This window comes from Topomyia yanbarensis, chromosome 2 (genome assembly GCF_030247195.1).
Source record: "Topomyia yanbarensis strain Yona2022 chromosome 2, ASM3024719v1, whole genome shotgun sequence".
In the NCBI taxonomy this organism is placed as follows: domain Eukaryota; kingdom Metazoa; phylum Arthropoda; class Insecta; order Diptera; family Culicidae; genus Topomyia; species Topomyia yanbarensis.
The window spans coordinates 431,795,347-431,807,442 of NC_080671.1; the positions used below are offsets into that span (position 1 = coordinate 431,795,347).

Consider the following 12,096-nt stretch of genomic DNA (forward strand, 5'->3'; position numbering starts at 1 on the left):
GTCGATTTGATTTTTTGTTACTTGGTCCGGTGATCTTCAGGTGACTTTGTGGATATCTTTGCGAGGGAAGAAGGTGCTTCGGATTACCATTCCACGGGAGGCTGCGAAGTTCACACATCGTTGGCCGTTGTCATTTGATATGGGATGCAGGCTGTTAGGCCCGATCACCGGTCTGTACATTGCCTCCTCCTACCTGTGCGTTCATGTCGCCGATGACAATTTTCACGTCTCGCAGAGGGCAACCGTCGTATGTCTGCTCCAGCTGCATGCAGAACGCTTCTTTCTCGTCGTCGCGACTCCCTTCGTGTGGGCAGTGCACGTTGATGATGCTGTAGTTGAAGAAACGGCCTTTGATCCTCAACTTGCACATCCTTGCGTTGATCGGCTGCCACCCGATCACACGTTGGCGCATCTTGCCCAGCACTATGAAGCCGGTTCCCAGCTCGTTGGTTGTACCACAGCTCTGGTAGAAGGTAGCCGCTCGATGCCCGCTTTTCCACACCTTCTGTCCCGTCCAGCAAAGTTCCTGCAGCGCCACGATATCGAAGTTGCGGGGGTGTAGCTCGTCGTAGATTATCCTGTCACATCCTGCGAAGCCGAGCGATCTGCAGTTCCATGTTCCGAGTTTCCAATCGTGATCCTTTATTCGTCGCCTAGGTCGTTGCCGATTGTTCTGGGTCGTATTCTCTTCTGTATTGTTCGTTATGTGGATTTTTTAAGGGATGGCTTATAGGGCCTACGCCAACCACCTGTCTCGCCGGTGGGCCATCGTGCCAGGACTGCTTAAGGTCCCACCTGGGCACCAGGACAGGTTTACACCTTCCGAAGAAAGGTACCCCCCCCCCCTTCCCTGCCAGCATACGACCAAAGTTCCCACCGGGGTTGGTTACCCGATCTTCACTAAGGTTACTCGTATTCCAGTCGACGCCACGAGGAGGCCAGGGCTAGGAGTTACTGGGCAGGAAGCTAAGGACCGCAAGTGGGGTCTATTTTATGCCTTCAGGTACAAGAGGCTTACGCACTGCCCAGTCATTGTGGACCAATTCCGTGGTAGATGCGCATAATCAATGCGAAACGTGTTTTCGCGACGTCTCATTTTGACACTGATCGCGATTAATTCACTCGAGAAACGGGCCGGCGATGCCCTATTGCCGGCGAGTGAATACAAGCTCAAAAATGCACGGCTTCCGATGACCAGCGATACTAAACGCGTCTGCTCGACTTGACTCGAAGGTTGAGCACTAACTGTATTAGCAACATCAACTTCTGTGCTAGAACTTCAGCGCCCTGCCACACCTCGTGTACATTAATTTGTGGCAGTGGATTTTCGTCGAACTTGCTGTCGGTCCGGCACTCAACGTCCACGGCAACAGTTGATTTCGGATCGCCCTTGCCGTTGATCTTGCGCTGGTCACCTGCTGTGGCTGATAACCCGTAGATCTAATCTGCTGCCCAACGATTACGGGTTTGGATTACCAATCGATCCACTGAACACTATCTGTATCGGCTGATTTCCAGTTGAACTCGCCTTTAATTCACCTTGAGCTAATTAACCAGGTTTGCCTTTCCACATGCTCTAGCACACGAAGCTCAGTGTCTTTCAAAACGTGTCCATACTTCTTCCTTTGATCTCTGAGCTCCTCGGTCGGGCGAACGTCATTCGGGCAAATATGATAGAATCAATCCAACCATATATTTACTAACGATTCTGGGTCAGGCAATTTATTTTCATTTATCTAATACATAATACATCGTGCTTATAAAACAAATTTAATGATATAGTACATACTCCTCGCATTTCATAGCGTGGAAGCGTTACATTACTCCTAACTTACTTCCTCATCTTCCCTTTTAACGCTAATTTCCGTCTCCAGCGTGCACACCAGTCCTTCGCTCTGCTGCTCGTGTTCCTTCTGATGCACTGCTAGATGTTCGCTTTGTAGGAACTCCTTTCCGCAGGTCGGGCATTTGCTCAGCTTTCCATAGGTATGAATACGCTTGTGAACATTAAGCTCGCTACTTCTCGTGTACGCTTTGCCACAGATGTCACATTTGAACGGTCGTTCCCCCGTATGGGTGCGCTTGTGGACGATAAGTTCGTGCGCCTCGAAGAATCCTCGATCGCAAATGTCACACTTGTGCGGTCGTTCATCGGTATGAACCCGTCTGTGATGTTGGAGGTGTCCCTTCCTGAAGAATTCTTTCCCGCATTCGTCGCATTTATGCCGCCGTTCACCGGTATGGCTGCGTATGTGCTGTGTTAGAGCACTACTTGAGCTGTATGCTTTCAGGCAAATTTCACACTTGTACGGCCGTTCGCCCGTGTGGGAACGTATGTGTTTTTTAAGGTTACTTGTGCTGATGAACCCTTTATCGCAAATGTCACATTTGAAGGGACGATCCTCAACATGAATGCGTTTGTGCTGGTTGAGAAGCGAAACCCCAGTAAATCCTTTCCCACAGACATCGCAAGCGTGCGGTCGTTCCCCAGTGTGCAAACGCATGTGCAGATTCAGGTAACTTTGAGTCATAAATCCTTTGTCACAAACATCGCATTTGTAAGCTCGGCCTTTGGCATGGCGGCGCATATGGCGAGCGTGGTAACTACTTTGCGCCGTTTCTAAACCGCAAATTTCACATTTGAATGGGCGCTCGTCCGTATGAATGCGCTCGTGCTGAGCAAGATGGCTGGGTGTTTGGAATCCTTTACCGCAAACGTCACATTTATGATCTCTTTCGCTGATGTGGCTCCGCATGTGCATTGACAGCCCGCTACTGGAATAGAACCTTTTATCACAAAGTGTACACTCATGTGGCTTTTCCCCGGTATGCATCCGCATGTGTAGTGCTCGGTAACCTGCATCTTTGAATCCTTTGCCACAAACGTCACAAGGGAACGGCTCTTCGCCAGTATGAACACGAGTATGTTTCGTTAGCTCTACTTTGGTTCGAAACACTCTAGAACAGTGTTCACATTTATGTGGTTTGTTGTCATTATGGATAAGCGTGTGCCGAGCAAGACGTTTATCGTCATGAAATCCTTTGCCACATATGGTGCATATGTACGATTTTTCCTGTAAATGCATCGTGCTGTGGGACAACAATTCTTTTTCCCTTCGAAAACCTTTACCACAGACCTCGCACTTGAATGATGGTTCGCTGTGAATACTCACATGATACGCAAGACTATTATGATGTTTGAATTCTTTTTTGCAAATCTCGCATTTGTACGGGTTTTCCGCGCTATGGATACGACCATGAACGATGAGATCCCGCTTGCGAAGATAAAATTTACCACAAATATCACATTTGTGCGTACGTTCAGTATTGTGAATACTTTTGTGATACGCGAGAGCTTCGCGCTGAGGGAACCGTTTTCCACAGGTTTCACACTCAAACGGTTTTTCACCGGTGTGCCAGCGTCTATGACTGGTTAGGTGATTGCTGGTCAAAAAGCGCTTACCGCATATGTCACATTCATGCTTCCGTTCGCCAGTGTGAATACGCATGTGACCAGTCAGCTGGTACATCTTAGCGAAGCTTTTGTCACAAATGTCACACTTGTGGGGACGATCCTCGGATGATTGAAACCCATCGGGATGTGTACCATCTGTTAAAGGATATGACTGGGTTTGCAGAAGCGCAGGACTAAAACCATTTGAGGGTAAGATAAAGGCGATGCTGTGTCAAAACGATAAATTTATACAAACCACTCAAAATCTCCTGGTAGATTTTTAAACTTTTCTTCAACTTGGTTCTCCTTTGAGTTATCTAGGTAGAAGTTGGCCTCCTCCTTTACGGCAGTAATTCCCATCGCATGTAGCTGTACTTCATCTTTCTCTTTTTTGATATCTACATTGAGCGATTGATCAGGTTGTTCTTTAGCGTTACTTGACATTTTCAGTTTATTCCGTCGTTTATCCGCACCGTATATGCCTGTGCCAATTAAATCTATGAACTAAGCGGATATCTAACATCATCTATCCAAATATTTTAATCAATTATTACCATGTCTCAGATTACTATCGAAAACATTACAACAATATACTACTAAAATTTAACTTTGCGTTGTTGTGTTGTCGTATTTTGACGTTTTTGATTTGACTCCAGCTCCACCCGCTTGGAACAAAAACGGGCAGCCAGCAAAAATCCGTCAGGATTCCGGCAGCTGTCAAAATTATCAAAATGGCGCTGCCAGAATTCAGCTACCCGGTCAAACCATTCGGAATTTGATTCGGAATCCTGAATGGAGTCATTATGGATTCCAAATCAAATGCAACAACCGATTCTGAGGCGGAATCGGTTGTTGCATTTCATTTGGAATCCATAATGACTCCATTCAGAAATCCGAACCGGTTCCGGAATGAGTTTAACTGGGTATACTCCTTCCAGTTCTGGGGCTCCAAAGGTAACGCTTGTAACACAACGTGATTTGGTTGATTGGACCAACGTTTGACGACGTCCATATAAAGCGCGATACAGACGATACATCAGCTTCCGTCAACGTCAACGGAACGTCACCGTTCCGTCAGGATAAGTTAAATACTTTCCTCTTGCGTCCGTTCACACATGCCGTACGTCAAAACGTTCCGTGCCGTTGATGTTGTGTGTGAATGCCTCCATTTAACTGCATGTAACTTATCCTGACGGAACGGTGACGTTCCGTTGACATTGACGGAAGCTGATGTATCGTCTGAATCGTCCTTAACCGTTCAATACCCAGTTAAGCTCAGCCGAAAATGAACCGGAATTCTGGCTGGTTCCAGTTCGTATTCCGGCTCCAGTGACACAACCGATTCTAGTTAGAATCTGTTGTGTCACTGGAGCCCGTGTGCGAACTGGAACCAGCCAGAATTCCAGTTCAATTCCGGCTGAGCTTTACTGGGTAAACGTCCTCCCCTGTTAAGCTCAGCCGGAATTGAACTGGAATTCTGGCTGGTTCCAGTTCGTATTCCGGCTCCAGTGACGCAACCGATTCTAACTAGAATCGGTTGTGTCACTGGAGCCGGAATACGAACTGGAACCAGCCAGAATTCCGGTTCATTTCCGGCTGAGCTTAACTGGGTCATTTTGATACAATTTTTTGGGCTTCTCAGTGAAATGTAACGCAGTAACGCAAACATTTATGACTGATCAGTCGACCTGACTGATAAAGTGACAATCGACAAATTCACCTTTTGTGTATATTTTCATGGAAAGAAAAGAAAATTGAATGAAATCGCAAATTTCAAGCATCAGTAATCAATATTCAGGATCGATTTCTAATTTTAATGTATTCGTTGTACGAAAACTTGTGAGCTAGCAAAACAAATTTGCTATTTTGATTGAATAATTAATTGGCTAGAATGCAGGACGAGTATAAAGGTGTTGTTGCAGCTTGGACAGAAACATTCACTCCACGGGACCCAAGTGCAATAATCAAACGCGACAATGATCTCCATCCTGAGCTAACTAACATTAAAGTTGAACAGGGCAGCGCAGAGAAGAAAGTCTTCAACAGGTTTGTAAAAGTGTTGTTTTAATAAATAGTCCCACTTATATGTTCAATAACATTCTAGCAACGAACTACCGATAAATACTTTTACTCCTCCGGTGCAAACCATTTTACTAACCGACGAAACTAGTTCCGACCATCGATGTAGTATTTGTGGGAAAACATTTCTTAAGAGCAAGCTTCTTACTAGACACTGCAAACGACATTTTCGCAAACCTCGGCACAAATGTACATTATGTGAGGATGCATTTTCATCTAAAGGTGCCCTCGCTGCACACATCACTACCCACACTGGAGAGAAACCGTACAAATGCGAAGTGTGTGGCAAAGGATTCTCTCGCGACAGTAATTTAAGGAATCACATGGGCATTCACAACAGCGAACGATCGCACAAATGTGATGTCTGCGGCAGAACTTTCCGTCGGGTCAAAGATCTGGAGACTCACACGCAGGTTCACAGCAAAGCGAATTCTTGTAAATGTGATATTTGTGGCAAAGAATTAGTCCGAAGTGCTAGCCTTGCATCACACATGCGCATCCACGTTGGTGAAAAAAGTCTCAAGTGTCACGTGTGTGGCAGAGGATTTATACATTCGTCTAGCCTTGCGTATCATGTTGGAACCCACAGCGGCGAGCATGCCTACCAATGGCAATGTGAAGTTTGCGGTAAAAAGTTTACCAACAGCAAAAATCTGGCGGAGCATAGCCGTATCCACACCGAAGATTTACACAAGTGCCCAATTTGTGGCAAAGAATATCCATATGCGAATAATCTTAAAGACCATATGAATGTACACACCGGAATACGACCTTACAAATGTGACACATGTGGCAAAGATTTCATCAAGCGTTACAACCTCAACTGTCACATGCGTCACCATACCGGTGAGCGACCGTATAAATGTGCTATTTGTGGCAGGCAGTTCCTTTACAATAGTAGCCTAGAAAGGCACACAGCGACTCATGATAGCGAACGGTCGCACAAATGTGACATCTGTGGCAAGCAGTTTTTCCGCAGCACAGATGTTGTAAATCATCGACGCATTCATACCGATGAGAAAGCACACAAATGTGAAGTCTGCGACAAAGCTTACTTGGATTTACCTCGCCTCAAACGGCACGTGCTTTTCAGCCACAGCACCGAGCGGCCGTACAAATGCGAATTTTGTCCCAAAACGTTTGTAGACAAAATTACGCTTGCAAATCATGGTCCGGTTCATTCCAGTATACCAGCATTCGGTTGCGACATCTGTGGTAAGCGGTTTAAGTATCAGTCGTACCTCCGAATTCATGCACTACTGCACACAGGCGAACGTCCGTACCAGTGTGGCGTGTGTGGGAAGGGATGCGTCTCAAAAAGCGTGCTCATTGTACACGAACGCATCCACACCGGCGAGAAACCTTTTCAGTGTGACTTGTGCGAAAAGGGTTTTATTAGTAAGGGTTTGTTGGTACAGCATAAGCGTACACATTTGGAGCTTCCTGTTCCAGAAGAATTGGTAGCGGTCGAAGAGGAAGGCGAAGATCCGGTTGGAGAATAGTAAATATGTGACCCATGTGCGTAGTCACGTAGCGTCTATAGAATTCGATCCGCGTATGCCTAAAAAGTATTGTTCTTAGCATCCAATTCCGGATAGTTTTCAGTTTCCAGAAATTCGGGATAGAAAAAATTACATTTCCCGAGAATACAGTAGAAAGATACAATGTTTTGCTTTCATGAAAAATAAAACTTTGTATTACATATAACATACTAATAAAAACCGATTGTTTTTATCATTTCTTATGGGTTAGGTCGACGAGGATTTGTTTTTAGAGACTGGGATCTTAAAACGCTCCAACTCCTACAGTGACCGCTTCGTGTCATTGACCTATTTCCGTTAAAAAAAGAAAAGGCGGTGAATTATTTCGTGAGGAAAAAAACATCCTATGGTTTGATTTTGCATCTGTGGTTGTAAACGAGCTCCCTCTAAGAACGGTTGGTTTCAAAATTGTCCAATGAAGCACGTTTGTTGGACCAAATGCAAATATGCATCAACCGAGTCGGAATCGATTTTTTCCTTTGAGCCAGAATCCATTCAGGATTTTGAACCGGTTCCGGAATGGATTTAACGGATATTTGGAATAAGTCGGTGCGGCGGCGTTAGTGCTTAAACGTATATTCATTCAAAAGTTTAAACAAATTTTTTTTACATCTTTGTTTGATCATGCATGTCTGTTCTCTGTGACTGGGCTATTGTGAGCTACCAGCCCAATAAAGTTCAGTCGGAATTCCGGCTGGTTCCAGTTACTATTCCGGCTCCAGTGACACAACCGATTCTAGTTAGAATCGGTTGTGTCGCTGGAGCTGGAATACTAACTGGAGCCAGCCGGAATTCCGACTCATTTCCGACTGAACTTTACTGGGCTAATTGGTTCGAACATGCGGATGTCTGTTGTCTGTGGTGTTGGTGCAGGGATGCCATTATGCCAAATTTTACTGGCACAGACAGAGGTTTTGCCCAAACCCAGTCAGCGTGCCCTGGCAGAAGGTTAGCAAAAGATTAGCAAAGCGAAATTAAATTGATGCTGGTAGAACTCGGTCAGCGCGGCAAGCAGAAAGTTAGCAAAATTTGAGCAAAGCGAAATTGATGCTGGCAGAGTTTCTGCGAGCATTTTGCGCGATTTGTGCGAGAATTCTGGCAACGAATTCGCTCAAATGCAACAACCGTTTCTGACAGAAGCGGTTAAACCAACCGATGCTGCTCACTTTTATCCAGAATCGAGCCAGAAATGTACGGCCAAGAATCTCTGTATACGCTTCCTGCCACATCTTTGTCAGATGTTTTGCTCGATTCGTACTAAATTCTACCAAGTAGGAATTGCCAGGATCTTTGCACAGTTTATGTCCGTGTTATACCAGGGTTTAGCTCGGTTCCTGTCAAAATTTGCCAGAAAACGCGAGCGAAACCGAGTTCGCCCTAGCTCAACTAACCCGACAGGATACGCGCAGAAATCTGACAGGGCTGCCAAACCAAGACCTACAGAAATCTAGCAGAGCGGTCTCTGCCAGAAAATTTGCTCACTGGGAACCCGGTCAGCGTGGCAAGCAGAAAGTTAGCAAAAGTTGAGCAAAGCGAAATTGATGCTGGCAGAGTTTCTGCGAGTATTTTGCGCGATTTGTGCGAGAATTCTGACAACGAATTCGCTCAAATGCAACAACCGTTTCTGACAGAAGCGGTTAAACCAACCGATGCTGCTCACTTTTATCCATAATCGTACCAGAAATGTACGGCCAAGATCTCTGCACGCTTCCTGCCACATCTTTGTCAGATGTTTTGCTCGATTCGTGATAAATTCTACCAGGTAGGAATTGCCAGGATCTTTGCACAGTTTGTGTCCGAGTTATGCCAGGGTTTTGCTTGGTTCCTGTCAAAATTTGCCAGAAAACGCGAGCGAAACCGAGTTCGCCCTAGCTCAACTCACCCGACAGGATACGCGCAGAAATCTGACAGGGCTGCCAAACCAAGACTTACAGAAATCTAGCAGAGCGGTCTCTGCCAGAAAATTTGCTCACTGGGAATTAGTCATTATGGATTCCAAATCAAATGCAACAACCGATTCCGACTCAGAATCGGTTGTTGCATTTGATTTGGAATCCATACTGACTCCATTCAGGATTCCGAATCAAATTCCGAATGGTTTGACCGGGGCGGTCTCTGCCAGAAAATTTGCTCACTGGGAAATGGCTGCCTAACAGGGGGCTGGAATTGTTCAATTGGATTCGGTTTTTGACAGCTAAACGCGAATCCAATCGATCCAAAATGGAGTCTCCGCAGTTCTCTTTCTAGAGTTTTTCTAGTTTTGCCCAGCCACCAAAGACTTAAGACATGACAATTTTAAATGACTTTAATTTCGTTTTGAATTCGCATCGTGTCGTGATCGATAATAATTTTGTTTTCGGTGAAAATTAAAATGATGTGCGTCGCGAGTTTTTGTAGAAACCAATTGATGGGGTTTCGGAATATAAGTTTTTTTCGATTTCCAGCGAAAAAGGATTTAAGGCTGAAGTAAGCTAGATGAAAACATCGTTTCTGATAATTGCAGGATTTGCAGCGAAAGACATTTTGGTTACTTTGGAACCATTTTATCACAGAGAACAGACTTCTTCAGCGTTCAACTTGTGTAAAATCTCTAACGGTTTCGAAGGTAGTTTGGATATCTAAACCAGGTGCGCTACTGTCGTCATGATTTTTTGTGGCTGAGTGCGACAGAATTGACAGCGGTTATTCCTCTACCCACCCATTGAGACGTCCAAAAAATTGTTTCAAAATCGTTCAACACGGGTCCAATGATGGACATTCGTTGAACGGTTATTTGGACGGTCCAACGAACGTCCTTTATTGGACGATTTTGAAACCAACCGTTCTTAGAGGGCAGTCAAACTAGTCCGGAACCGATTCGGACTTCCAGCATGAATTCCAGCTCAAATGCGTCAACCGATAGAGTCGGATCGGTTGTTTTCTTTGAGCTAGATTTCATGCAGAATCCATCCAGGATTTCGAACCGGTTCCGGAATCGATTTGACGGATAGTTGGGATAGGTTGGTGTGGCGGCGCTAGTGTTTTTAGTATATTAATTCAAATGTTTACACACGTTTTTTAAATATTTTTGTTCGATCATGGATGTCTGTTCTCTGTGATTTTATGCATAACTGACAACACAGAGAACAGACATATAACCTGGAACAAACTTTTCTGAAAAACCTGTGTAAACATTTAAATGAAAATAGGTTGAAAATCACCATCGCATACAGGTTCGCATGCGTGAGTCACCATTGAATCCAAGTTTGCACACAAGTCCCGTATAGCGATTGCTGGCCGATCGAAGCGCCGGCCAGTGGCAAGTTGCTATTTGCTGTTGTCATTTCAAAGTGACAGTTTTATTTCTTACACAAGTTGAAAACTTTACTTGGATCCCAACAAACATTAGGAGCTGAACTATACGACTACGTGTTGATTTAAAGCAGATTAAAGGTTATGTAAGCTGAATAAAACTTTCGCTGAACTATTTAAACATCAACAGTTTATTCAGCCTATTTAAAATCCAGTATTCGCCAGTTCCAACTAGGCTGAACTATACTGCTAATAAATGTAATAGCGACAATATTAAAGCTTTTATTCAACCATCTTAATTAGACTGAATTGCGAGTTGAATAAACGATGCTGTTACCAATAGTATTACCTTTAATCATTAAGCTGCACTACATGTCTTCAAAAGGTTGTTTCTACCTTTACATTTGCCGTTATACCACCTATGACTTTTAGCTCAATTATGTGTTTAACAAAGGTAATTGTAACTACTACAAAAATTGGCGCGATTAGCAAATCATGAGGAATGGCCACCGACCTGGGTTCGAGTCCCAATACACACACAATATTTTTTTTCACGATTAAGTGAAGGATTTTTTTTATTATTTCGGTATATTCCAATTGAGGTGTTTTGCATATATTACAGTTAAGGAGCAATAGATCAATAAATGAATAAAGAAATAAAGAAAGTTTATTTAGTTTTTTATATCTACTGATTTCTCACCAGGGGAAATACACGATTTACAGTTTTTCAATGTACAAGCTTACCAAATCACACGCGCCCTCGTTTATGTAAATTTACCTTTTAATTCGAAACGGTCTGTTTACTTGTGAAACATGAATATTATCATATTGAAAACAAGAGAAACTTTTTGTTCCAACGTCGCTATAAATTTTTGACACCAGCATTGTTACCATGATTTTTTTCTATCCATCGACTTGCAAACAAAGGTACAATGAAATGATTATTCACGCTGGCGAACGTAGTTGATATAAATAAATAAACTATTGAATTCGAACAGCGACTTCCGCTTACCAAAAAAAATCACAATGGAAAGAAAATCATTTGGCAGGGAGTGGTAATTGAGATTGCCACCTTAGAATTATAAATGACTTCAATCCATCATTCAGTTACCACCACTTTCATATAACACCCATTTTTACTTATCTTAATGTTTTGTGACTCACCTCCTCACCTTGGAAACAAAAACGACTATAATAGTCATTTTTGAATTAAATAAATTATCTAATTTAAAATTCCCGAATGTTCTAAAAATTAATAATTAAAAAAAAATTGAAATAAAAAAATTATCGTAGGTTGGGATTCGAACCCAAGCCAACTAGGTTCACTCAAATCTATAGAAGGCTACTGTAGCCTTTGTACAGACTCTATTCAGCAGCCTAGACTTGTCGGTACATCGGTGAAATCTTAAGCATTCGATGTATGCAAGATTGGTGCAGACAGTAAGGTAAGTGCTTAGTATTCAACAGGTTGCTGGTTCGGATCCCAGGTACGTGATATGATATCCAACAATGTAATACAATTTTTCTCTAACTGTAACGTAACACTAATAAAAGAATATGGCTTTCAAAGAGATTGATGGCGTGTGTAACCTGAAATAAATGTCTTTTTTAACAATTTTCCTATGATAATTCTCTCAGCTGAATAGCGGTAACGAAAAGGTTTATTGGTAAAGCTGAACTGTGGTTTTCTTCAGGCTGTATACGTGCTGAAGAATTGTTCTTTCATGTGTC

At 43.4% G+C, this 12,096-nt stretch overlaps 2 protein-coding genes across 4 annotated transcripts in view; one reads left to right on the top strand and one right to left on the bottom strand.

The window, feature by feature from the left end:
- The window catches only part of LOC131680995 (zinc finger protein 62 homolog), a 46,025-nt gene that overhangs the window by 18,365 nt on the left and 15,564 nt on the right, over window positions 1-12,096 (top strand). The window contains exons 4-5 of the mRNA XM_058961703.1: window positions 5,337-5,500; window positions 5,559-7,034. Coding sequence (XP_058817686.1) covers window positions 5,337-5,500; window positions 5,559-7,034 — 1,640 coding nt within the window. The remainder of the gene's footprint in view (window positions 1-5,336; window positions 5,501-5,558; window positions 7,035-12,096) is intronic.
- LOC131685435 (zinc finger protein 62 homolog) lies at window positions 1,714-4,148 on the bottom strand. 3 transcript variants are annotated; one of them, XM_058969137.1, is made up of 3 exons: window positions 4,009-4,148; window positions 3,711-3,958; window positions 1,714-3,648 (listed from the first exon to the last, which is right to left on the bottom strand). In XM_058969137.1, exons 1-3 carry the CDS (start codon window positions 4,009-4,011, stop codon window positions 1,827-1,829), a joined length of 2,073 nt encoding a protein of 690 aa, XP_058825120.1. In that variant the 5' UTR covers window positions 4,012-4,148; the 3' UTR covers window positions 1,714-1,826. The 3 variants fall into 3 exon arrangements, with proteins under 3 accessions (XP_058825120.1, XP_058825121.1, XP_058825122.1); XM_058969138.1 differs by having other exon boundaries at window positions 3,711-3,936; window positions 4,009-4,098; XM_058969139.1 differs by having other exon boundaries at window positions 3,711-3,951; window positions 4,009-4,077.

What these genes read in the sequence shown, in the direction of transcription:
- LOC131685435 (XM_058969137.1), bottom strand. An exon ending in CTACCAGGAGATTTTGAGTG is followed by an intron (nt 3,649 to 3,710) that starts GTTTGTATAAAT and finishes AAATGGTTTTAG; the next exon opens with TCCTGCGCTTCTGCAAACCC.